General features: G+C 37.2%; 1 protein-coding gene across 1 annotated transcript in view; it reads left to right on the forward strand.

The window, feature by feature from the left end:
- Positions 1-27,618, forward strand: part of Diaph3 (diaphanous related formin 3) — a 475,947-nt gene that overhangs the window by 164,697 nt on the left and 283,632 nt on the right. The window contains exons 10-17 of the mRNA XM_076930674.1: positions 844-954; positions 1,232-1,350; positions 2,075-2,191; positions 6,094-6,212; positions 8,216-8,280; positions 22,826-22,930; positions 25,695-26,003; positions 26,770-26,884. Coding sequence (XP_076786789.1) covers positions 844-954; positions 1,232-1,350; positions 2,075-2,191; positions 6,094-6,212; positions 8,216-8,280; positions 22,826-22,930; positions 25,695-26,003; positions 26,770-26,884 — 1,060 coding nt within the window. The remainder of the gene's footprint in view (positions 1-843; positions 955-1,231; positions 1,351-2,074; positions 2,192-6,093; positions 6,213-8,215; positions 8,281-22,825; positions 22,931-25,694; positions 26,004-26,769; positions 26,885-27,618) is intronic.

Below are 27,618 nucleotides of genomic sequence, written 5' to 3' on the forward strand. Positions count from 1 at the left end.
AATCCTTACTTAGGCAATTCCAGTTAGTTTTTTCACCTTATTTAATTATTCCTATCTATTATCTATATACCTATGTATCTATGCATCTATCTATATATTTATCTATCCATCTGTCCATCCATCCATCCATCCATCCATCCATCCATCCATCCATCCATCCATCCATCCTCCCTCTCTCCCCTCCCACTCATCCACCTACTCATCCATCCATCGTTTTTGTTTGTTTGTTTGTTTGTTTTTCTGTGTAATAGCCCTGGCTGTCCTGGAAGTTGCTTTGTAGACCACTCTGGCCTAGAATTGACAGAGTTCCCCTTGCTTCTGCTTTCAGAGTTCTGGGATTAAAGATGTGCCCCACCGTGTGCCCAGTTTATTTTATTCATTTTTATAGTAGCCTTATCAGCCATATTTAGGATCTTGTTGAACTTGAGGTTTGGGGGAATTTGGCTTCTTTAGAGGAATGGAAAATTATTGTACTATTCTATTTTTCTTTTTATTCACATGCATATAGTTTTTATTTACCGTATTTTCTATTTGTATTGTATGTGCTTAGAATGGTATTAGGCAAGAATTTCAGCAATATTTACATGAAGTTTCTGTGAAAAGAAAATGGTTTTCTGCATATCATTCTGCAAATAAATGAGAATTTAGTTGAAACTATAAATTTTTGTTTTATATGTGTATGCATATTTATATATATATAAATATTTTACTTATTTATCTTATTAGGCTTTCCTGTGAGAGATATTTGATAATCGTTGGAATGAAGCTTGATTTCTTTCCTTTTGCTCCTTTTGTTTTCAATGCTGTAAACCCTTTCTATGTCTCCCGTGTAATCTGTTGTAGGTAGCTTGTATGCAGCTCATAAATGCCCTTGTTACATCTCCTGATGATTTGGACTTCAGGCTTCACCTCAGAAATGAATTTATGCGTTGTGGATTGAAAGAGATATTGCCAGTAAGTGCCCTGCAGTCTCCTCATTAATATTTAAATTAGAAGTGTACTTGAGTGGGGGAAATTTAGATAAATTACTCTCAAGAATAATTTATCTGCGGGAAAAGACTTGAGTATAAAAATCTAGTTTTGAAATATAGATGGTAAGATTTAAGTATTAACACTTTAAGTGTTTGAATTCTGCAAGTCAGGCTTGAATGATTGGTTTATTGTTTATGTTATTGACAATTTACCCATACTGAAAGCATAATCCATCATAATTTTTATCTAATTTCTATAGAACTTAAAGGGGATTAAGAACGATGGCCTGGATATACAACTTAAAGTATTTGATGAGCACAAAGAAGAGGATTTGAGCGAGTTCTCCCATCGCCTTGAAGACATTAGAGCTGAATTTGAATATCCTTTTGCACTGAGTCCCAGTCAGAAGAGATCTAAAATGACTCTGACATCCATAGTAATGAACTTTACCCCATGAAACATTTAAGTCCTTCTATGGAAACATGGAATCAAATGTGTATGTAGTATAAAAATGTCACTCTTTTAATAGCTTAAGTTTGTTGTTTTGTCTGTGTATTTGTGGAAAGGAAGACTGCCCTTAGACTGGATAGGTACATTATGTGTACAATCTGTTGTCCATATGGTTGTTGCCTATTTTCTTTGTAGTACTGGAGTTGAGATAACCTCCACCTATTGAACCCTTCTTTCTCTACAATGGATGCAATACCTTTGAGGCCTCATGTAAGTTGATGGGTGTGCAAGTATCTGGACTGTTTATGAGACACACCAGAATCCTATTTTGTGCTACGGCTTCTCACTGATGCACTTCCTTTGTTGCTCAGAACATTCTTAGAACTTAGTGGGTGTTTCCAACAAGCTGTTGGCTGTGTGCCCACTGTATTTTCTAGCACAGTTGATTGTGAAGGGTGAAAAAGTTTCATGTCAACTTGCCATCTCTGGTGTCTCTACACTCAATTCCTAGGTAGCCCTTTAAAAACAATCATTACTAGACAGTTGTTTGCACAGAAGTCTTTCCAGCCTTCCTAAAGCATACACTGTGTTATTTATATTAGCTGTTTGGTGTAAGGTTTGAATACATTCATATGGTCCTTAATCAGCTCACTGAAGCATCTGATGTTTACAGTATGGTATGGGACACAGTTAAGGAAACTAGAGCAGAGGGACATTTTGTTTCTATTCTTCAGCATCTTCTGCTCATTCGAAATGATCATTTTATAAGGTAAGGGGAAGCTATATTCTAATGTTTAACTGATAAAACTAGTACTTATGCCTTTCAACTGATACTTTATTCAGATAAATTATTTTTCTTTCTTTTATGATAGTGATCTAAAGACTGTTGTTTTCTTCAGGCATGAATTTACGTAGCTGTGGCTACAATGCCATTACTGTTGCCTTTTTCAATTCCAGAAATTTCACAGTTGTATCCTCTTCTGTGAATGAAAGTTGAAGCCATGTTTATTGTTCTTTCTTGTTTACAGGGAGGCAGTCTTTGTGAGAGTTCATAGGTATAAATTTTGAGGTCCCTAGGACACACAATCTGCCAGCACTCTCCCTGATCCTCTGGCTCTTACACTCTTTCAGCCTCGCCTTCCACAGTGATCCCTGAACCTTAGGTGTGGGAGTGTTTTGTAGATCCACTGGGTTACATGTGGGTAACATGCAGATTAATCAGGTTATATTTAGAAGTCTGTTGCGGCCCGAGCTGCCCCATGTTTGGGGGCCAAAATGTTGCAGACCGCGCTATCAGTGTTGGGACCCACAGTGCCAAAAGCCTTGGAGGCTAAATTGTTAAAGCCTGCACTGCCCCAGGCTGCTCAGGTCTGTGGGGTCGGGGTTCAGCAAGAGAGAGAGTGGGGACGGACTTGAAGAATGGAGACCAGAGTGTGATTCAGTCCCTTTTATTCTTCAGTCTCTCTTCTTCTCTCCAAGTCCCTAGCCTTGAGTTCCTAGTCCCTAATTCTTAGTCCCTAGTTCCTAGTCCCTAGTGCCTCAAAGTTCCAAGTTACTTATTCCAAGTGCTAAGTGCCTGATGTCTAATTCCAAGTTCTTCCTCCAAGTGCCTAGTGCCTAATACCTAGTAATCATTCTTCCTCAATGCCTAATTCCTACTCCAAGTTGTACTGTCCTAATGCCTAATTCCTACTCCAAGTTGTACTGAACTCTTCTGTCTGCCTCTTGCCTTTTATATGTCTCACTTCTAAGCCTCTCGTTTAGGTCACGCCTTTAAGTCATGCCCTTAGGTCTTGTCTCTAAATCTGATCTCTAAGTCACGCTCTTAAGTCACACACCTTTAAGTCTCACACACCCAAGGGAAAATCCTGGGTATCTAAAACAAGATGTTATCAGAGTGTGCTCAGCTGTTGTAGGCTAATGTAATCAAATCTCTTATGGGGTATATGGCTCAGGATGGCTGCAAGGATGATAGCTGCTTTCTGTAGGCTCCCCACAGAAGTCTGCTTGTGGGTCTGTATATATGTCTGTCTCTATGTGTGTTTGTGTGTACACGTATATTTATACTTCATGTAAAATCAATTAAAGAAAGGCCATGTATTTTAGAGAGAAAGAGGCTATATCTGAGGGTTTGGACACAGGAAAACGGAGAAATTATGTAATTGCAATCTATAATAAATGAAAAAAGTGGGAACCATTGACAGCTTATTAATTTATTATCATCTGTAATATTTTGTGGTTGTTTCTTAATCACCAGGATGCTATTGATAGATTTGATGTTATAAGTCATAGACAGAGTATTAATAATTGCTTTTAGTAGTGTTTAAATTGTCTGAATCTATTTATTAATATTTGCAAGTTTAATGCTTTTAATCTATCAGGAAAATTATACAAATGCCTTTTCAACCTGATTTTATCTTGGCTGTCTGAGTTTGGAAATTGTTCTTTGTTTACTTCACATAGAGCATAATGTGGTTGTAGGTAGACATGAGTACCCAAAAGACTATACTATAATGATTAAATATGTTATGTGAGGAAAATTGGAGTTGAATTCTTGACACACAGTGTATGCCCAGTAAATGGTTTTCATATCAGTTTCCACTTTTATTAGTTAAGAATTTCCAGTTAAGTCTTCAAGTATAAAATCATTGTTACCAATTTTGTTTGTAGATTATGGGAGATAGTTAGTCTTCCCATAGGTAATTCATATAGGATTTATAGGACAACCTTATTTAGGTTGCATACCTATGGGTGATATCAGAGTTATTTGCTACATCTTACAACATAGAAGAAAAGTTGAAATTAAACTTTACATTCTTTATAGTTGGTGTATTTCACACTTCACTTTTTATTGAAATTGTAATTCCTGCAAATATTCTCAACTTGACCTGTAACCTGTTTTGTTGTTTAATGTGCCATTTTTTGTTACTTTGTTTAAAATGAAGGAGATTAAATATTTAAGCACTAATAAGCGCTACCTGAATCTACTAACTGATTAAGTTAAAAATAATAGGGTAGCCTGTTAATAAATGTTATATTTATACTCTAAATTTATGTAAAATTGGCATGAAACATCTGTATAAAGAATTTTTGTGCAGTTTTTGATCATCACATGGCTAGTTCTGTCACCCTCTGGTTGGTAAATGACGCCTGAGCCCCCATGAATTCACATGAATTCAGGGTTATTGTTATTGTGTTCAGCTGAGGCAATTTTATTCAGCATTATAAATGGTTCATTAGGTGTAAGTTTTTAGTACACAGATAGTAGTACTAATATATGGTTCATTGGGAAGAAAGCTGAAATGGCCAGAAGGGCCATCACATATGAAGAATATGGTTTGGAGAAAAATAAAAAGCTGCTTATAAATCACCACGAAAGGAAATCAATTCACAAGTGATGGGGGATGTAGGGTTCCTTATTATAAACCATCCTGCTGCTTGAATTGCCTTTGCACTAAAAGTTATTATTTTTTATTTTTCATATTTTCTTCACATTGCCTAAAGTTAAGGAGATATTCCTAAGTTGTTAGAAATGCAGATAGATTGAATTGTGTTTTCTTCATTAATTTATTTATTCACATTACAGTGTGATTATGACCTCTCTCCTTCTTCTCCTCCCAGGCCCTGACTCATACCCCCTCCCCGATTCCTTCATCTCTTTTTCCTCAGAGAAGGAAAGGTCCCCATGATTACCAACCCTTGCTGGTTCATTAAGACAGCATGACTAAGGGCATCCTATCCCACTGATACCATATAAAGGAGTATAGCTGTGTTAAGTGGGTCCAAATGCAAACAACAGAGCCTGAGACTGTCCCCACTCTGTTAGGGGAGCCACATGAGGAATGAGCTGCCCATCTGGTACATCTGTGCAGGGGGCCTAGGTCTAGTCCCTGTATGCTATTTGGTTGGTGGTCCAGTCTCTGTGAGCACCCAATGGTCTAGGTTAGTTGAACTTGTAGGTCTTCTTGTGGTATTCTTGACCCCTCCAGATCCTTCAATCTCCGCCCCCAATACCCTTCTCTCTCCCCCCCCCCCCTTCAGTACACTTGCTCCAGCTCTGTCTATTGTTTGGCTTTGAGTCTCTGCATATGATTCCCAAGTGGATTGAATTATATCAATAGCACATCCATTCTTTTGAAGCTTTTACCTAAACTTTGATCTTTGTACATTTTCTTCCTTGACTAAGATATATTAATTTGGTTTCATATCCTTTAGAGATATCAATTCTGAATTTCTTTCTACAACATGATATTAAGAAGCTCCAATAGAAATTCTTAGAGAAGACTTTTGATGGGCTTATACTAATAAGATGAATTCCTGGTAGCCATTTAGTAGCTGTGCTCTGAGGGTGGCTTCAAGTACCTCTTACTTCTTAATAGTATGTCTTTTAAATGAAAATCAATGAAATAAATGTCTGACTTTTTTAAGAAAATTACCCTCAGTTTACAGTGTACTTCCTGACATGTCATTAAAATATGTCATGATGTTATTAGATAGATGACTTTCCCATGCTATGTTATGCCATCACGTGAATTATACTGAGTATAATTTTAAATTTGAAGTCAGCCTTCATCAAGTATATTCTTTTGATATGAAATTCTGCTCCTTTATTCAGTGAGTATATATTTTATTTATTTATTGATTATATATATATGCTCTTTTTGGTTTTAGACAGCAGTACTTCAAATTAATTGATGAGTGTGTGTCACAGATTGTATTGCATAGAGATGGAATGGACCCTGACTTCACATACAGAAAAAGACTAGATTTGGACTTAAGTCAGTTTGTAGGTGAGTATTTCTTTGTTATTTAAGTAGACCTATATTGAATTTAGTCCCATGGGTTAGCTCTAAGATACTGGCTTTCTTCATTTGGCTGGAGATGTCCTTAGAACTCTTGATCTTCTATCATGAAGTCTTAAATGTCAAAGCTATATTCATAACAACCTCATACCAATCTTTGTGTTTTGGTATCTAGAACTGATGATTCCAAACAATGGTTTGTAAAACAGGTGATTCCTGATATCACTATGTTAGCACCAAACCCTAATGATAGTCATTGTATACTTTTCTTTCTGTACACTGGAACAAGGAATTTGAGAATTTTTGACTTATATTAATTTATTAAATATTCATTCATATGCATGTATGTATGCTCTTTTAAAATTCTGTGCTATGCAGTGGGATATGTGTATTTCAGAATACATTGAGAAAACAGACATTATTTGAATTATAAGCAGAACTGGCCTTTTTACTTTCTTTCGATCATTTCTGTGTTGGTGTAGTGTGTATATTTGTGAGTGAGTGTGTTGTGTATGCACTGGTGTGCGTAGGGATAAATGCACAGAGGTTCTTGCTGAAACCTGAACTTGCATTTTGTGGCCAGCTGGCAGTCACCAAGCCTTGGTAATCTTTTTTGTCTTTATTCTCCTGCTTTTCGGGGTTCCATACATGTATGGGAAACTTTTATCTGGGTTCTAGGACCCCGACTCTTATATGATGATTGCATAGCAGCTGCTCCTAGACACTAAGCATCTCTCCAGCTACCTCCCTGTCATAGAAACTAAACTCCTTGTGCAACTTCAAGGGTGCAGCCCACTTTTAGGATTTATTTTATTTTATGTGTAAAAATTTTGTCCAAATGTATATTTGTGTACCTCATGCTTTCCTGGAGCTTGCAGAGGAAAGAAATGGTCACTGGAACTGCAACTAAAGTTATAAGAAAGTGGATCTATCTATATAAACTCTGGTGCATACACCACACATTAATTCACTTTCCAATTTGAGTTTTTTGCAAGTGCTCATGACTCCAGAGCCACCCCTCTGGATCCACGTGCACACTTATTAAGAGACAAAATGAAGTAAAGATGTATTTCAGTGAAAATGATCAACAGAAATTCTTGTAGATACAAAGATCTAGAACATTTAAGTAAGAATTTGAATTTTGAATGCTTGTATGAACTATTAGTTTGATAGAACTCAATTCTAAATTATTTCCTTTCTTCCAAGGTCATTGAGGGTATTAACCTATGTGATTCTTTCAATATTGTAAACAGAGAGATGTCAATACTTTGAAGTTGTGCATGGCTCAGCAAACTAAAGTGTTCCTAATGACCTGTGCCTGCTGATACAGACTTAGCATAGACAACCAAGATCTACTAACATTGCTACCTCATTCATGGATCTTAAAGTTATAACTCTTCCAAAACTTCATTTATAAATCATTCCACAGATTATCTTCTTAAATAGCAGCATTTACTAAATGTTAATACAACCCAATGAGAAATAACCAGCAATCGAAAAAGGCTTTTAAAACATGTCAGGCGTTTGTGCAAGGAGATTGGAGGATGGTCAGGAAGTAAGGAACTCTCAAGACTTTACACATAATGGATTACATACCTTTTGCTATTATTTCTCACTGAATTTATATATGATCAAAGTAGTTGGGAAAAGAAATATTTGTCAGTTGCATCTTTTCTCCTAACTTTGTTTCTCACTCCAGCCTATTTTCCTGATTGGTGTTGGGTCTTACCATCTCTTCTTTCCATATCCACATTGCTAATGGAAATCATTCCATGTTGCATGTTATCATTGATCCATCTCCTCTTCCCTGATGGAAGTTTAAAGTTCAATATGAATTCCTCTGGCATCACACTTTAAGGAGCCTCTTTGTAACATTGTGCTATTTTCCTCCACTTCTTACATTATTATTGATTATATTTTCTGTGATTTTTTTTCATAAGATCAACAGTTTGCATAAAACTTCAATTTAATTTTTGTTTCTCTACTTTTAGATGTTTGCATAGATCAGGCAAAACTAGAAGAATGGGAAGAGAAAGCATCAGAACATTGCAAGAAAGTAAGTAACTGCTTTCCTCTGCAGGCCTGTGTGGGAGCTGCTGCAGGCACTACCTCTTCTGGTTGCTTGTTACTGCCTCAGATTTCATGTCCCTCATGCTGTGTGAGAGGCTGCCCCGGGGAGTACTAGCTAGACCAGTTCGTTGTTGGAAATATGCTCCACCTTACTACTTTCTTTTTTTGCTTTATATTGTCATCAGAGATGCCATATGTTTAACTATGTACATATGATGTGTTAGGTATTCTTCCAGACTGAACCTGGAACTTTTATTTTCTTTCTTTACACTCTACAGAATGAACAATTTTTGTGTTCTTTTTTTATAAGCAAACAAATAATTCTTGAATGAGTGAATGAATTAATGGTTGGAGAGAAGAAAAGGGGGAAGACAATGTATATCTTCTAATCTCAAAAAATTAAAAAAAATATTTTAAATAGCCATGTGTGGTCCTAGAGGCAGACAGATCTTGGTTTTAGGGATGACCTGATGTATACAGTGTGTTCCCCAACAACCAGAAGAGCACAGATGGATCCTGTCTCAATTGTTTCTTTAAATAAAAAGAACAAACTATGGTATACCACCAGCTTCAGTTGCTTCAGTCTAGCAATTTTTCTGACTCTGCTCATCTTTGCTTTTCTTTTGTGCAGTTTTGTCTTCTTTTTACTGACTTAGGATTTCTGTTTTAGATAGCTTCTTGGTTGGATGATTGACATTTGAAGTAGTCATTCAGAGTTGAATTCTTGGCTCTAGCTTCTCATGTTGATAAAGTAATAACAGTAACTACTGTCATAAACCAAACCATATAGGTATGTCCTTCTGAGCCTTTATGTTAGGCACTATCTCATGAAGTAGACCTTGTTAACGGAGTAGGGCCTCAGAGTGCCTGAGAGATCTCTACTTTCCTGTAAACTTGGTGAGCACACAGAATTTGCAAATTGAACCTTCTTCCAATTTAAAGAACTTCTGTTGAATTTTATGTTTATGATGTTTTTGATGCCCTAAGGGTTAGAATCAAGCAAACCCTTTCAGACCATTGGTTGCTTGCTAGGTGTCCTGGTTAGATTTCTCTTGCTGTGATAAAAATACTGACCAATAACATGAGAAATATTAAGGGCTCTTATATGTTCCTTATTATGTCTTATATGTTCCTTATTGAGGGAAATTATCACTGTAGAACTGCAGCTGAGACAAGGGAGGGACACTACTTTACTTCTCAGTGGTAACCCAGCCTGCTTTCCTATAAAACCCAGAATCACCTGAACAGGGTTGGTACTGCCACAGTGAATTGGGCCCTCCTACATCAGCCATCAATTTTCGAAAATAACACACAGACATGCCCTCAGGGCAAGCTGATGGAGGCTGTTTCCCAGTTGAGGTTATCTGTTTCTGGAGAACTCCTGTTTATGTCAAGTTGACCAAACACAGCCAGCAGCACACTAGGGTTAGAGCCATGAATATGATGTTTGGTTTGGTGAAGGAATGAAATGGTTAGATTATTTAAACTTCCAAATGATCTGCAGTGGTTAATAGCTGTTAGATACAGTGTGACCATTCTGTCAGCCAGCACTGTATTGTAAGCTTAGTTAGTACCTGCACTTTTCATGCATGTAGTACTAAGTTTCAAGTATTAGAGGCAGATACATCAGGAATAATAGAGACTGTACTTACGTTTTGTTGATGTGTAGGGAATATCAATAGAGTTGAATACAAAGTACTTGATAGATTTTTTTTTTAAATAGCAAGCTAAGTAAGTAAAAGACCCTGTTCAAGGTTAGCTGCCTTTTTAAAGCCAGAAGTTGTATGCATTACATGTATTCAGAAAATACTCTTGCTTCATAAAAGATTTCTAGTGCCATACCATCTTGTATACATCAGCAGAAACTTTGCTCTGATCGCTTTGTAAGGACACATGTAAATACTTTGCTTTAGGCAGGAAGCTATCATAGTTTCTAGGTACATTTTTTATTTAGGTGCATAAATTTGAAAAATGAAGAGCAGAGATGTCAGAAAGTATATAGAGTGTATTGAATTATCAACCTTCTTGTACAGAGGCACTAATACATTTACCCCAGGCAATGAAATTAAGCAGAAACTCAACCTTAACTGTATTTCTTGACATTTTGAGTGTAATTTTGTTAGTATAATATTGCTCTAGCAATTTTTTTTTTTTTTTTTTTTTTGAGAGGAGTTCAGGGAAGAGCACTTTCACACCAGTTTTCTAAGATATAGTTTAGGAGACACAGGTTTATCCCCAAGGCTACTGGGATTTGATTGGAGATACTATAAAAATGCCAAACAAGGTTTATAATTCATTTAATTCTGTTGTAAGTGAGAAAATGGATATTTATCTCTTAGTAAGAAATGTTGATAATTTTTGTATCACTTAGTCAATTTAATAAGTTTTATAGACTATCCTAATTATTATCCACTTGATTTTTTTTCTGTTGTCGTCAAGTAAATCTTTTCTGTCTGTATTTTATATCCTCCAAAGAAAACCTCCCTGTTGTTACTCTGACAGCAAGTTTGCTTGTTTGGTTTGTTTAGTTTAGCTTACATTTTCTGGTAGTGAAATTTGATTTCATTGTAAAAATGAGAAAGGAGTTTGTATGCTGAGAAATTTAATCAGTGATATTGATGTAGTCATTCAGTGTTTTGATTTGGCAGGAGTTGGCTCATCATTTAATAAATATTTACTGAATTTAATTATACATTTAAAGGAGTGAAAAGTTAGTTAGAAAAGGTTTTGTGAGCTTACAAGTTGAGTTCTGTTAACGTGGCTAACATAACTTAGGTATAAAAGGTTGGGCAGTGGTGAAGCTTACTGAGAGGGCATTTAGTTCAATACCCAGTAGGCTTATTTAACTCTTTCATCCTATGGTTCTCCTTTGAGGCAGAGGGTCCTAGATAAAGGGACAAGCCCAGTTCCTCTCCTCTCCTATGCTGCTGCTTCTCCATCTAATTGTCTGCTTGCGTCACACAATGCTTTCATGACTGCCCTTGACCACAAACTGATGGAACCAAGGGTTGAACTTGATCATAATTTCTGTTCTGTATCTTTTCCCCTTTGAGCCTCTGAAGCTGTGAGCAATATACCTCTTCTTTCATAAGTAGATTGTGTCCAATAATTAATGTTAATTAAAGAAAACAATTTTTCTCTAATAGTACATTTTCTCTATTTGCTATTTTTAACTTTTTTGTGATATTATCACCTATAAACAACAAAACACTTGTATTTAGCTTAAAAATACAGTGCTTCCTAATTTCTTCTTTTAACTTCATTTCTTTTAAAAATGTTTGTTTCTTTGAGATCTGTTTTTTTGTTGAGGACCGCACTAGTCCCACGTTGGGGTGGCCAAAAAATGTCTCGGCCTGAGCAAAATGTTGAGGCCCGGGCCGACCCACTTTTGGGCGGCCACTGTATCCCGGCCCAAGCTTCCGCTCCGGTCTTTAGGTCGGGGTTCAGCAAGAGCGAGGGTGACGGCAGATTCTACCTAATGTCTGAGATTCGTCTCTGATGATCCCTCTATAGTCTTTGATCTCCGTCTATATTCTCTGATCTCTGGTTCTGTCTTCTATAGTCTGACTAATGTCTTCTATCATCTCAATCCTGATCTGTTCTGTCTCTGCCTTTTATATGTCTCACTTCTAAGCCACGCCTCTAAGTTACACCTTTAATCATGCCCTTAGGTCTTGTCTCTAACTCTGATCTCTATACTTCTAAGTATACTATTAAGTCACACACCTTTAATCTCACACACCTTTAATCTCAAGGTATCTAAACCAAGATTATCCGAGTGTTCTCAGCTGTTGTAGGCTATTGTAATTTAAATCTCATGTCAGGGTATATGGCTCAAGATGGCTGCAAAGCTGATAGCCACTTTCTGCTAAAAGTCGGCCCCCAAAAGGTCCCCCTTTTTAAATTTTTTATTAAAAGGGAAGGCTGGGAAAACTTACGGAAACCGTGCCTGTCCTAGGTTGGAGCAAAGGACCCCAGCCTCCCTTTCCCGTCCTTGGATACTCAACAGCCATTGGTTGAGCTCCTGTCTTAGGATGGTGAGGCCTCCCTTCTTTTAGGGGCAAGGGTCTCGGTATGCTCTCTTACCCGTCACTGACTATCCGGCTTAGCACGTAAGTTAGGGGATATACCTCATTAGTCTTGATGACAGAGGTTTTACAATCCCTTACTTCCAGCCTATAATAATGGACCTGTGTGGGTTTCATTTGAATAGCATCTCATACAAAAGCCATCAGTTTGTTGAACCGCATGGACCCAAAAGACAAGAGACTTAACAATGCCTGAATAGTTAGTATGACAGCAACACTCTTTTTAAAGGGCAACATATAACTCCCTCTATCAGAGGAGTAAAAAGTGTAAGCCTCTTCTATTCTGTTTATAAATGTCTTATATTAGAATCTAAATCTATAGAAATACAAAACTGATCATAGCTTTGATCTAACGAAAACTAAGGAAATCCCTGTTCCTGCTCTAGTCAATCTCAAACCCAAAAAACAACTATAGTAACTGTGGTAGTGGGTTTTCTCCTGGGTCTAAACAATCTAAATTCCCACTAAATCTAAAACAATCTAGTTCCCCACTAAATCATAAGTCAGGGAATCAAGAGTCCAATAGAGCCACCCTGGAGATATGGGTGGTGATGTAAAAAAATATGCTTCTCAGGGGGTTTCTCCTCCCTGGATTTGTTATTGTTGTCTATTTGTTTAATCAGTCTCTCTGGCAGCCAACGTGCAGCATCTGCAGTTTGGGAATATATGCAAACAGAACCTCTTCCCCAGATAAGCACTGGATCTGGCCCATTCCAGGTTCCAGTTAATGGGTCTTTCCAGAGGACTGTTGCAAAATTCTTTTTGGTATCAGGATGCCAGAATCTATCTGCAGCAGATTTTCCTTCAGAATCCAAATTTAAAAAATTTAAAATGAAGAGTGCATGATGAAGGATATTTCTGGGGGATCCCTTGGTAGGGTACCATTCCCCCTTTTTAATTTTTTCAACTTGACATTTAATGGTTTGATGTGCCCTTTCTACTATACCTTGGCCCTGTGGATTATATGGAATACCCGTTTTATGTAGTATTCCCAATCTTTCACAAAATTGGTGGAAACTGGAGCTTGTATAACCTGGGCCATTGTCAGTTTTTATCTGTTTAGGCACACCCAATACAGCGATTGTAGCAAGCATATGAGCAATCACATGCTTGCTTGCTTCTCCAGTTTGTAATGTTGCATAAATGAAACCACTGTATGTGTCTACACATACATGTATATATTTTTGCTTGCCAAATTCATTATAATGAGTAACATCCATTTGCCAGATACTGTTTGGTATCATTCCCTTTGGATTTACACCCAAATGAGGAACTGGTAAAAGTTTAACACATGATTGACATTGTTTGACAATTTGTCTAGCTTGTTCTCTGGTAATTTTAAACATACCTTTTAAAGTTTTAGAATTAAGGTGATGTAACTCATGAGCCTTTATGGCCTTATCCAAGTTAGATTGCGAATCTGATAAAGTAACTGCAGCTATTCGAGTAGCTAGGTCTGCCTTGGTATTTCCTTCAGAGAGAGGACCTGGTAGCCCAGTGTGGGCTCTCAGGTGTCCTATAAAGAATTTACACTTTCTCCTCAGAATTAATTGTTGGCACTGTAAAAACAAATCAGCTGCTTCTGAGGAATGCTTTATTTGTGCAGCAGTTTCTAGCAGAGGGATAGACTGAGCTATATATGAGCTATCTGTATAAATATTAATAGTTTGATTTGGAAATGCTTGAAACACCACAATAACAGCATGTAATTCAACCAATTGAGCTGATACAGATGATGTAGCAAAAGAGATTACTTGATCCTTAAAGGCATAAGCAGCTGTTCCTGATGAGGAACCATCAGTGAAAACTAGCAATGCTTCCTTGATAGGTTCATGTGCAGTACGAGATGGAAAAACAAATTCATGATGATTACAAAACTGAACCAATTTATCTGGTGGATAATGATTATCTACCTGACCAGCAAATGAAGCACATGCAATAGGCCAGACTTCAGAATTCTGCATAAGCCAATCAACCTGATGCTTTGTATAGGGTTGTACTATGATATCAGGATCTTTTCCAAAATATTTTTGACTGTTATCTCTGCCTAACATAATCATATCTGCTACAGCTGCATAGTATGGATTAAGAACTTTCTTGGGGGATGAGGGAAGATGAACTCATAATATGGGTGCAGTTTGCCAAAAAACTGCAGTAGGAGTTAATTTTGTGTTAAAAATAAGAAAATATAAAGGCTTAGAATAATTAATATGAGTTACAAATTGAGATGAAATTGCATTTTCTACCTTCTGTAAGGCTTTTCTACCCTCCTCCATTAGAGCCCTGCCAGATTTAGGGTCAGGATCTCCCTTGAGAATATCAAATAGAGGCTTCAATTCTCCTGTTGTAAGTTTCAAATATGGTCGTAGCCAATTAATATCTCCCAATAGTTTTTGAAAATCATTAAGTGTCTTAAGGGAATCAGTCCTCAGTGTGGCTTTACTATTAATAATACGTGAACCATTAATCTGAAATCCTAAATAGGTATATGGGTCTTGTAATTGCACCTTTTCTCGTGCTATTTGTAACCCTGCAGTCTGTAAAGCTGTTCTAAGATCATCAAAGCACTGGAGTACCTGTTTTCCATCTTTTCCAGCTATCAAAATATCATCCATGAAGTGAATCATGTAGATTTGCTTCCACATAGTTCTAACACCCTCTATGGCAGAAGCCACAAACTTTTGGCACAAGGTAGGACTGTTAGCCATACCCTGAGGCAAGACTTTCCATTGATATCTTTTCATAGGTTCCCTAAAGTTTATAGAGGGAACACTGAAAGCAAAACATTTTCTATCATTAGGATGCAAGGGGATAGTAAAAAAAACAGTCTTTTAAATCTATAACTATTTTATAATAACCTAAAGGTATGGCCACTGGTGTGGGCAGCCCAGGTTGTAAGGCTCCCATTTTAATCATGGTTGCATTAACAGCCCTCAAGTCTTGCAACAATCTCCACTTTCCTGACTTTTTCCTAATGACAAATATTGGGGTGTTCCATGGAGAGTTACTCTCTTCTAAATGTCCTGCCTGTAATTGCTCCTGCACTAGCAACTGGGCAGCTTGTAATTTTTCGGTGGTTAGGGACCACTGATCCACCCAGACGGGCGAGTCCCCTTTCCAGGTGATGGGATCTGCACAACGTCCTAGGGGTGCAGCTGAATCAGTAGCCCCCATCAAAAATACCCCAAGCCTCTTCTTTCATTGTTACCATAAACCTCAGTAGGGTGAATAATTCCATTTTCACCTTTTCCTAATCCTTTGCCTGAGGAAGGCTCAGAGTTTACCATTTGAGCAATGATTATTTCATTAGGGGTGCACATAATCAATCCCAACTGGGATAACAGATCTCTGCCCCAGAGATTAATGGGAAGGCCTGAGATGACATAGGGTTGTATATTTCCTGTATTTCCTTCTTTATCTTTCCACGTTAGCACCTTAGAGCTTTGTAGTGGATTTTGACTTTGGCCAATACCCCTTAAATTGGTTAAGGTTGGGGTCAGAGGCCAGGTAGCAGGCCAATCACTTTGTTTTAGGATAGTCACATCAGCTCCTGTGTCAACCAAGCCTTGAAATGCCTTTCCATCTAGCCAAATTGTCATCATAGGCTTTTGTTTAACTATAGGCTGTACCCAGTATGCATCAGAGGAACCAAAACCTTGATCCCCTCTTTTAGGATTCTTATATTTGTGATTAGTAGGGTACAATGGAAGTAACAATAGTTGAGCTATCCTCTTTCCTGTAGGAATGGTGACTATGTTTTGAATTGCCTGTGCCATTACTTTAATCTCACCCTGATAATCATTATCTATAATTCCAGGGAAAATTTGTAGTCCCTGCATAGTAGCACTGCTTCTTCCCACTATCAGGCCAAACACACTTGGGTAAAGCGGTCCAAAAACTCCAGTGGGTAAGGCCTGAGGTCCCATTTCTGGGGTTAATACTGTGTGGGTGGCAGAACTGAGGTCTAGTCCTGCGCTTCCTGGTGTTGCTCGACTAAGTTCAGAAAGGGATTGGTGTTCCCTGGTAGGACACTGACTGCTCCATAAGCCTGTTTTGGCTTGCGTCGGTTCGGGGCCTGGAGCTTCGGGTTGAACTTCATCATAATTTCTGTTCTGTATCTTTTGCACTTTGAGCCTCTGAAGCTGTGAGCAATATACCTCTTCTTTCATAAGTAGATTGTGTCCAATAATTAATGTTAATTAAAGAAAACAATTTTTCTCTAATAGTACATTTTCTCTGTTTGCTATTTTTAACTTTTTTTGTGATATTATCACCTATAAACAACAAAACACTTGTATTTAGCTTAAAAATACAGTGCTTCCTAATTTCTTCTTTTAATTTCATTTCTTTTAAAAATGTTTGTTTCTTTGAGATCTGTTTTTTTTTTTGTTTTTTTGTTTGTTTTTTTTTGCTTTGTTTTTTGACGCATTCTAGCTGCCCTGAAAATTCCCCTCCTTTTTCTTTCTTTCTTTTTCTTTTTTCATTTTTTATTGGTTATTTTATTTATTTACATTTTAAATGTTACCCCACTTCCCAGTTTCCCCTCCACAAGCCCCCTATCTGCTCTTCCCTTCCCCTGCCTTTCTGAGGGTGCTCCCCCACCTGCTCACTCTCTCCTGCCTCAGAGGCCTCATGTTCCCCTTGCTCTTTAGAGTAGGCTGGGCTCAAATTACAGTTCTGCCTGCCTTTGCCTTCTGAGTACTAAGATTAAAGGCATTCTCTACCATTGCTTAGTTTAAATTTCCTATGCTCAGTTACAGAGTCTTTTGGATTTCTATCCTTATTGCCTTATGGTATCCTCTCCTTTACCCTATCATTGCTTTGACAACTGCAGTAGACTCAAACTTAATTTCTTTGCCTAGTATTTCTTTTTTATAATCCGCATTTCTTTTAATAATTCATATAGTTGCTGGTTGGGTTTTTCAAAGTGCCAGCTTGGTATATTACTTTCTTAGTATGCTTTTCCTCAGAACTCTCAGAGATTGCACACCATTTAATGACCTAGTCTTGAAATTTTACCGACACTTTTCTACTAACTCCTCAAGGTCTCTTTTCTCTGTGACTTTTTGTCTTTGTTGTGGTCTCCTGTTTTTATTGGTGGCATACTTTATGCATCCAGGTTGGATAGTTTGGTTTTAAGTTTCTCACCAGAAAGTCTAACCATGTTCTGTTCAGCTCCCTCTCTCCACAACCTAACACTTTTGAGGGACATACTGTAGGCATACTGTGACATATTTATTCTGTCTGCTGTGGAAAGTAGGTAGACTGACGGCCAGTTAAAAAGTGTCTCCACAGATATGCCCACAGGCCCATCTGATGGAAGCAATTCTCAGTTCTGGAGACTCCAGCTTGTGTCAAGTCAACAAAAATAAACCATCACAATACACAAATATATGCTTGGCAAGGCTGTAGATGCACTTCATTTGAAAACTTTTAATTTGAAAAAAACTGTAAATAAACATTAATGGTTGTGAACTTCATGCACCACATTTTAATCATACCCTGTCTCCCATCTGTTTCCACATCCCTATGTACTCATCTCCCTGTCTCCCTTGCTTGTTTGTTTTTAAGTGCATGGGGTCCAGAGGATGTTGACCAAATTCTCTTGGCTGTGGGACCTTCTCCTGGATCATGGTTGATCTACCAGGTGTTTCGCCCTGAAAGAAAACTGACTCTCACTCCCTTAGCCATTCTCAATTGTCAGCAGCTCCTCAGCTAAGCAGTGAGACTTTGTCCCATTGATTTCATCCATTCTGGGATTTTGTTTGGCTGTCAAAGTCTTGCACATGCTGTCCACAACGACTGCGAGGTTGTTTGAACAGTTACCCTGTATCTGGAGAACACTACTTCACTGTAATTTTCTTTTACTTCTGGCTCTTCAATTTTCAGACTCCTCTTTCACAAGGATTTTTGATTCTTGTGGTGTGTGTGTGTGTGTGTGTGTGTGTGTATTCGATCACACGTGCATGTGTGCTTGTGTGTGAGAGAAAGAGATGGAGAGGGAGAAAGATATAGGTGTACCATTTGGGTTTCTGAGAATCAGTTCTCTCCTTACTCTATGTGGATTTCATGGATTGAACTCAGATTATCAGTCTTGGAAGAATATATCTTACCTGCTCAGCCATCTTTCTGGCCTGGTTTTTAGTTTGAGAATCTGCCTTATGAATTTTCAGTGTCTGCCCTGCTTTATACTCCACCAGCAGCATTAAGGACTTCTCTTACTAACCATACACACTAGAATTGATTGGTTTTTTTGTTTGTTTTTTTTGTTTGTTTGTTTGTTTGTTTTTGACAGTAAACTATTTTACCAGGAGTGAAGTATAATCTCAGCACAGCTTGATTTTGCATTCCATTGCTGCCTTAGGATATTCAGTGTGTTTTTAAATATTTATTTGACCTTTGCATTTCTTCTTTGGCGATATGTCTGTTCACTGCTCTCATCCATTTGTTGATTAGAAAATTTGATATTAGTCTTTAAATTTGAACTTGGTGATAGATTCTAGATATTATATTCTTGCTGGACATGTAAAGATTCTCTCACATTCTATATATTGTCTCTTAACTTAGCTGATGGTTTTCATTAATGTGTAAAAGTTTGTTAATTTCAATTAGCACTATTTGCTTGTTCTTGGTATTATTTCTTATGTGATTGAGGATATTCTAAATTATTTACTTAGTATTTAGTTGTTTTTTTTTTTTACATTTTAAAACGATGGCACTGATCATGACATTAAGTAAGAAAGCTATGGAGGGGTGAACATGAGGCTGTAAGACAGGCCTTTGATTTGGAATTTGGAAGCTGATGGTTTTTTGTAGTATAGGAATTTTGTCATGTTGTGGATAACAAAGCATATGATGTTCAATTGGCTAGAAAAGTATGAGATAAAATGTGTGCTGGAAAAGCTACGTTAGAAGTAAAGTCTCAGCTATTAGAGGAATATTCAGGGAGAGATGGAGGGCCAGAGTCCAGAGGGGCTGTAACCGTGTAGGAATACCCCACAAAACACTGGCTTTGGGAAATGAAACAAGAAGCATAAAGTAGGTATTGTGTGTTTTCTCTTGTGTGGAACCTAGAAGGAGATAAATAGAAGACAGGAAGAATGCAAAGAGGGACAAGGCGGATGGGCTGGGAGGATTGCATGGGGCAATTAAAGTACCTGCTGTGCGTCTGCAAAAGTCTCAGTGAAGCCCCATCCTTTCTATAGATAATATCTGTAAAAGCAAACTTAAAGGGAAGCAGGTGAACCTCTAAGCATAACTGGGATTTAATTTGTGAATTGGTTACATTGAGCTTGGCATTAGTATCTTTTTAGTTAATTTTCTAATAGGATATGTGTTTGTTGGAGTCGTCACAGTACTGCTGATCATGGTGGTGTGTTTTGGGAGAAGTGAAGTGCATTTGCACAATTTTATTTTTTTATTTTTTTTGTTTTTTGTTTGTTTTGGTTTTTTTATTGGATATTTTATTTACATTTCAGATGCCATCCCCTTTCCCCATATCTTCTCCCTAGAAAACCCCTATCCCATGCCCTCTTTTCCTTTTTGCTTTTATACAATTTTTTTTAAATGTTAATCAAAGGCTTTATAAGTTTGGTTGCTCAATCAGAAGTGTATCATTATTTTATTATTTTATAAATTATGAATAATAAAATCATTATTTTATTATTTTAGAAATTAACTTTTTTACCTAATATACTTTTATTATTTGCCTGTTTTAAATTATTTTAAGAATTTCATTCATTAGCGAATGAGCTGTGGTGCATGGCTTCGGCGCAGGCCTCACGCTCCCCGTTTGAATCCCTGTCCCCGTGTGACTCTGCCTGAGTCTCATGGGAAAAGAACTTCATTGCTTTATTTATGTATGTATGTGTGTGCCGTGGCACACATGTGTAGGGCAGAGGACAACTGCTGGATATCATTTCTCCCCAAGCCTTTAGTCCCAGTCACTAAACTCTGGTCTGGCAGCAAATTCCATTACTCAATTGCTCTTGTAGTTCTTCTCCCCTCCCTCCCTTCCCCTCCCTCCCTGCCTCCCTCCCTCCCTCCCTCTCTCCCCTCTCCTCTCTCCCTCCCTCCCCTTTCCTCCCTTCCCTCATTATCATTACAGTGATACTGGGTATGAAATGAGAATTTGTACTGTGCAGTTTATTTTTCTCACTTGGAAGGTAGAAATGAAAGTAACTTTTCTAACTCAAAAAATGTAAGTTATGAAACCTAAAGATACTTTTGTACTTCAAAGACTAAAGAACTGGGATACCATACAGATTGGGGATGTTGGTCTATGTATCATTTCTGCCTGTTCCTGCTAACCTAAACTGCTCTAAACTTTTATTAAGAAGTTGATAATCATTATAAAAGCATTTGTTATCAGAATGTGTTGTGATTTCACCTGAGTAAAACAGAAACTATTCTTTTTGTTTTTAAATCTCAGATAGTTTACTTAATACAGAGACTTTACTGCCTTTCCATGTTATGGGGAAAATAACAACTCCCCTGTAAACAAAATAGAGGTAACAGCCTTTGGTAAGCTTAGTGGCTGTATTGGCTGACTTTGTGTGTCAATTTGACCTAAGCTAGAGTATGTAAAGGTAATTTTTATTCACCAGATGTAGTTGTCATCTTGGAGGCTCACTGCTGAATAAACTCACCCTTTCTAGTTCTTTTTGAACTCAGGATGGCTGGTTCAAGTCAGGTGTTCTTGCCCAAACTCCTTTCCAAGCTGACTGATTCAATTCTGCTTCTCAGCTTCTCATTGAATTGCTCTGCTTGGTCTCAAACTAACTCCGGAAATCTGCTCTAATCTTCTGGCTCCTTCTCATTCTCAGGTTTATTCTGTCTTCACCTGCAATCTGTCTCTGTAAAACGTTCATGGTAAACTGCCTCCTGTCTTCCTCTCTCTGTGCTACTAGCTTGTATGTCACCTCTTTCCTGTCTGTTCTCATGAGAGCTGGGTGTATCCCATCTTTGACTCATTCTGTTAAGCTTTACTCTGATTTGTCACTTTCTCTGCTCTTCAATTAGATGCCATTTTCAAACATGACTACATCCTTTTACAAACTAACTGTACCTTCATTGTTTGGGATGAAAGGTTGTACTAAGGGCATGCTTGTATTCTAGCTAGAAGTATTAAAGCTGTGTGGTGGGTTTGCATTCCAACAGGATCATACAGACCTAGGTCTTTGGATATCCCTTGGCAGAACAGTCATGTTGCTTGGTTAAAATTCCTCTTCAAGAGTCTCAGTTGAGGAAATGCCTCCATGAAATCCCATTGTAAGGCATTTTTGAAATTAGTGATCACTGGGAGAGGGCCAAGCCCATGGTGAGTGGTGCCATCTCTGGGCAGGTAGTCTTGGGTTCCGGAAGAAAGGAGCATGAACAAACTCTGAGAAGCAAGGCAGGAAGCAGCTCCCCTTTATGGCCTCTGCATCAGCTCCTGCCTCCAAGGTCCTGCCCTGAGTTCCTGTCCTACCTTCCTTCAGTGCTGAGTTGTGATGAGCAAGTGGAAGCTGAATAAAGCCTTCCCTCCCCAGCTTGTTGTTTTGGTCATGGTATTTTGTTGCAGCATCAGAAGACCTAAGACAGACGTCTATACCACACTGTCGTCCCAGCTGTGCTGAACAGTATGCATAGTCTGGAGGCACAAAGAACTTGCATCTTTTTATTTTTTTTTTTTTTTTTTTTTGAATAAGTGCCACATACTTGTTCTTGATTATGAGACAATGCTCTATTTAAATTCAGTTCCCTCAGGATAGGTTTTGAATCTTGATGATGGGAAAGTGAAACTATTTGAATGCAAGATGGGAATCTGTGATGAGTGGCTATATAAATTAGAAAACTCATTGGAACACCAGATTTTATTATTTGCCTTCCTCCCAGAAGGTATTGCACCAGGGACTTTGAAAAAGTAATTTATCATTAATCTCTGTACGATAGCAAGAGATAAGCTATAAGAAAAACAAACCGAACAGTTAATGTGTTTATGGATTGAAGTTACCAACCACTAAAACTATTAAAAGGGAATAGTTCTCAATCATACTGATGAACTTTGGCTACATTTCAAGTGTCAGGTTCTGCAGGTGGAGGTTGGCAGTGAAGGCAATACAATGCTTTGCTTTCTGTTGCTTTATTCAAAATCGCCATGATATTTACGGACTTTTAAGAAAAATGCCAGCATTGTAGATAACTATGGGCCTGTTTGCTCTGTTGGGAATAGAAGGTCATGGTCTTCCACTTCAGGTTTTGTCTCTTCCCTTCTGAATAAATGATTTTTCAGGGACCTGGAGAGACTTAGAGAAAGGCTTGTGGGCAACTTGTCAGGAACATGCCACTCCTTTTATGAAACTGATTCAGAAGTGTTTTATTGACAGGTCATTAGAGCCATATTTTTATATGAGGAATAATGCTTTTTATTTCCATCTTTCCTTCTCTTTTATTCCTTTTCAGTTTGAAAAAGAGTGTACTGACCACCAAGAAACCCAGGCTCAACTGCAGAAAAAAGAGGCAAAGATTAATGAGCTTCAAGCAGAGTTACAAGCTTTTAAATCCCAGGTAAAATACCATCTCGAGTGAATTTGATTTTGAAATCATACCAGGGGAACAAAGGTCATCTTAGATCTTCACAGTCTCAAAATGTATAAACTTTACTTTTTCTTGTACATTTCCAGTATTATCCATATGTGTCTCTAGGCTGCTGTGTATACTGTAAAGCTATTCTTTGTCACATTTTTCTTACTTGTGTTTTTATGGCTATCCAAGCTTTTCCTAATTAACTGGTTTCTATGCTTCACTTGGGTTGTGTGTTAAAATCACATGCTTCCTAAGTAATTAAGCATAAAGGTTAAGAAAGTCTTTATTCTTACATTTGTCATCCATCACCGATCTTTATCCTACTGCAGGAAATTACTGCTTGAGCTATGTATTTTTTCAAACCTTCAGCCTATGGATTTCCTTGCCGTAAAAGATAACCCCTAGCTGAATGGGAACGTTTTCTGATAATTTTTCAATTTCCAAATGTCAATAGATTTAATCATGACAAAAAGGAGAAAATCTGGATTATGACTAGATGGCTTCCTTACACACTGTACACATAAGACATGAGATGGCAAGTGCATCATCTGCATTCAGTACACGGCTGTTCACAGCTACATTCCTTACTACAGGCCTGCATGTGCAGTCCAGAGCAGCGATCCCCCCCCCTGACGTTTCTCTCTCATGCTAATTATGACTGGATGGAAGTAGTCTCAGGCTCATTGTTTCCAATATTACTGGCCTTTTGTTTTCTTTTGTGTATATAGTGCTAACTTTTTGACTAAAACTTCTGTCTGGAGGAAACTCCATAAGATGATATCTTTTGCTAAAAAATAAAACCTTTTGTAAATAAGAAAACTATTAGCCAGGCATGGCCAGGGATGATACATTATGCCTATAGTCTTAGGTTTTCAGAGTCTGAGGCAGGAGAATTGATGAGAGTTTGAGGTCAGCCTGTGTTATAGAGTATGACTCTATAAAGAAAATATTGTTCTTATTTTCTTGTATGAAGTACTATGTTCAGCAAGGCTCTGGTAAAGAGAAGGTTCTTTTTATATTAAGTGAAATATTTTGTGTGTGGGGGGGGATATGAGTGTGTCTTTCTTATAAATTATTGACTTAAAGACAATAGCTGAAATATTTGACTTTTTTTTCAGTCTCTGCCTAATATAAATTTTAGAATATTAAAATTCAGGCTTAAAATATATGTTCATGATCTTTGGACATGTTATTGTTGGATTTTTTTTTTTTTTTTTTTTGTAAAATGAGGGAAATTTATGCTGTAAAACTGAAATAAAATAAAGGAATCCCTAGACTGTTTGAAATCTGATGCAGTGGCACTCTGTTCATGGGTACTGGAGTAGAAACGTGCTGTGGTCATATAAGATCCCCATGCACAGTCTTTCTCTAACAACTTAGGATTTTTGTTTATATTGTCCTTCCTTTCTTCCCAATACTGTAACCAATGTTATATATGTGTTTTATGTGTATTCTGAGATATATGGATATATTTATATACCTTATTTGATTGTTAGTGATTTCAAGAAATTGCCATGTTATAAAAATTAGCCCAGAGTTCTTCTGCATAGTTTCAATTTATTCACTCTACTTTACGTATTCTGTGGGAATGTAACCATCAAAATGAGGAGTAGACACTGGATTCTTTGCAGGTCCTGATTTTATTTTATTTGTGACATTTGACAGTCAAAAGCCCCATTCCCCAAGAAATTTGATACTCTTTTGTTTCCTGATTGTGCCCCTTGCTTGCATTTTTATCTTTTTTTATTCATTTACCCATTTTGTTTCTTCAGTCACTTTGTATACCTGTCACAGCCTTTGCATGATATACAGAACACAGTCACATCCCTCATCAATCAATGAGATAAGCTTTTCTTTAGTCCTTTCCATATCTCAATGGTCCTGCCTATAATTGCCTCACAGCTTTTCTGAGAGAGTGTGAGAAGAATAGGGTGGGTACACTAGGACATGGTGGAGCGGGCAGGACAAGTTGTCTGGAGGAAGGACCTATTCAGATTGGAAGAGCAGGTAGAAGACAGGGTAACAAATGTTCTGGGCAAGTGGGACAACTGCTATTTAGAACCTGATATTAGTATATCCTATATAAATATTTGAGGTTGGCACATACATTGAATTAAAAGTACATTTCCTAATGGTGTTCAGGAGACAATAATGGTGTGCCTTGTAGGGTCTACTAGAATTTAAATTTCCTTCCCTCCACCTGACATTCATTTGAACACTATGGAGAAGACTGGAGCAACTAACGTTGGTAATAACGTGTATATATATTTTCCTGAATCTACTCATATGTGAAATCTTATTATCTATAGGAAACAGCCATTTGCTATCTTTCTTGTATTTTGAGAATATTTAACAGTGTAATAATTTTTCATATATATATATATATATATATATGAAGTATATAACACATCTGTACAGTGGTTCCTTCTCCCCCCCTCCCCCCCACTGTACACTCTCTGCATACCCTGAGTGGACTTACTTTCTCATATAGCTTCTAGTGTTACTTGGAAACTGCTGACAGTTAAGTCTTCTAGCCTCATGGAACCATTTCTATCATCAACTGCTTCAAAATGAGGAAATTACATTTTCTGGAGAATGAAAAATTGTAAGAAATGTTTGTAGAATTTTATAAGCAATTGCAAAATAATGGCATTTTAAATTTAATAACTTAGTTTTGAAAACAAAGTCCTTTTATTGATTGTGCACACATTTTTAGTATTTTTCTGTTTCATTTTCCCTTTTCCAGTTTGGTTCCTTGCCACCTGGTACAAAAATTCCTTTGCAAACATCAGCAGAAGGTGAAGCTGGCTCTTCAGCCCTTACTCCTGCCCCACCAGCACTGGGTGCAGGAGTGCCACCTCCCCCACCGCCCCCTCCTCCACCACCTCCACCACTTCCAGGAATGGCAATGCCATTTGGTGGCCCTGTACCACCACCACCTCCCCTGGGATTTCTCGGGGGGCAAAGCTCTTTTCCATTAAACCTGCCATTTGGGTTGAAACCAAAGAAAGAATTTAAACCTGAAATCAGCATGAGAAGATTCAACTGGTTAAAGGTAAGGCTTACTAGTGGGAGTAGACATACTTCTTTCTGGATTAACACTTCAATTTAGATTTACTAATATAACACTTTTAATGGGAACTCTATTCCTAATGAGAACACATGATATGGCATATATAGTTCATATATGTACATAGATTTTATGTATGCATCGTTATTTTTTGTTGGAAGTGTTGAAGTCAAGTTCTTTGTTATAGTCTAATAATTTCTGATTTGTAAATTTGGTGTGAGTTGACAATTTCATGGAAATTTTATTTGTAAATTGATAACTCACTTTTATTGCCTTTAAAGGAATACATATGAAGTGTTTCTCAAAAATTCAAAATGTTAGTGTTTATAGTTCCTTTTTCCTGTTGAGAGCTATTCGCTTGCACATAGGTCATAGATATTCTGAATACCACTGAAGGATGGTCTCCTGATCATGTAAATGTGGGTTATTTTGTGTGAAGTTAACTCCCTTCAGGATGTATAGTTCAAATGAACATTACTAACAACAAATCACAGCTATGAATAAACCAATTAATCTTCAGTACATGTATCTTTAAATCCACAATCATTTTATCAAGGAAACCATTTTTTTTTTCCTCATAAGACATCACTATTCTGTAGGATCTGTCACTGAGCAGACTTTTGGGACATATCTTAGGGAGATGACTTCATGAACATCTGCTGGAGCCCTGGACTGCTGGTCTGTGTGTTCTGATTGGGCCAGGATGGGTAAAGTGTCCAGCTGTTTATGAGTCGCTCTTCTCTGATTGCAGATCGGACCGAATGAAATGTCTGAGAACTGTTTCTGGATAAAAGTAAATGAAAATAAGTATGAAAATAAGGATTTGCTTTGTAAACTTGAGAACACATTTTGTTGCCAAGAAAAAGGTAAATTTAATAGTTTGTTTATTAACTTTATTTTGAAAAATTTTAACGTTGATTCTTTATAGTTACCAATGTGTAAAATATACCAAGAATCCCTTATTTCTATTAGTATATTTTTTATTACATATATATATATATATGTATATATATACATATATATACATATTCATATATATATATACATATTCATATATATATATATATATGAATGATCTAATGAAACATTTCAAAGCATTTTTTCTTACACAGGTGATAACATGAACAATTTTAAATTAAAAATGCTGAATATGTACTTTGATACTTAGTTTTCTACTGAACGTTATTTCAAAGCTGCTCTATTGAGCCCAGTTAGGCTTTTTTTTCAAAGCTGTGTTTTTCCAGAGACACTGTGAAGTGAAATCTCATTTTGCCTTGCTATGTCTAGAGAGGAATTCTCTTATTAAATACATGGTGTTTACTAAACACAGTGCTAGATATACTTCATATGTGGGATTCAAATTGATCATCATACCCATTCACAAATATTGACTGAACCTTAAAAATTAATTTGTATCCATTGAAATGCATCCTAAAATATAATCATAAGTTAGAAACTCTTTAAGAAATAGTTCTAAATTATAAACTTTGTCTACCAAGTAATTGTAGAATTAGTAGGTATTTCTGTGCAGGATTTGTCTTGAATTAAATATTGAAAATTCTTTATTGTGGCCTTTAAAGATAGCAGGGAATTTTTGACA

This window comes from Arvicanthis niloticus, chromosome 3 (assembly GCF_011762505.2).
Source record: "Arvicanthis niloticus isolate mArvNil1 chromosome 3, mArvNil1.pat.X, whole genome shotgun sequence".
NCBI lineage: Eukaryota > Metazoa > Chordata > Mammalia > Rodentia > Muridae > Arvicanthis > Arvicanthis niloticus.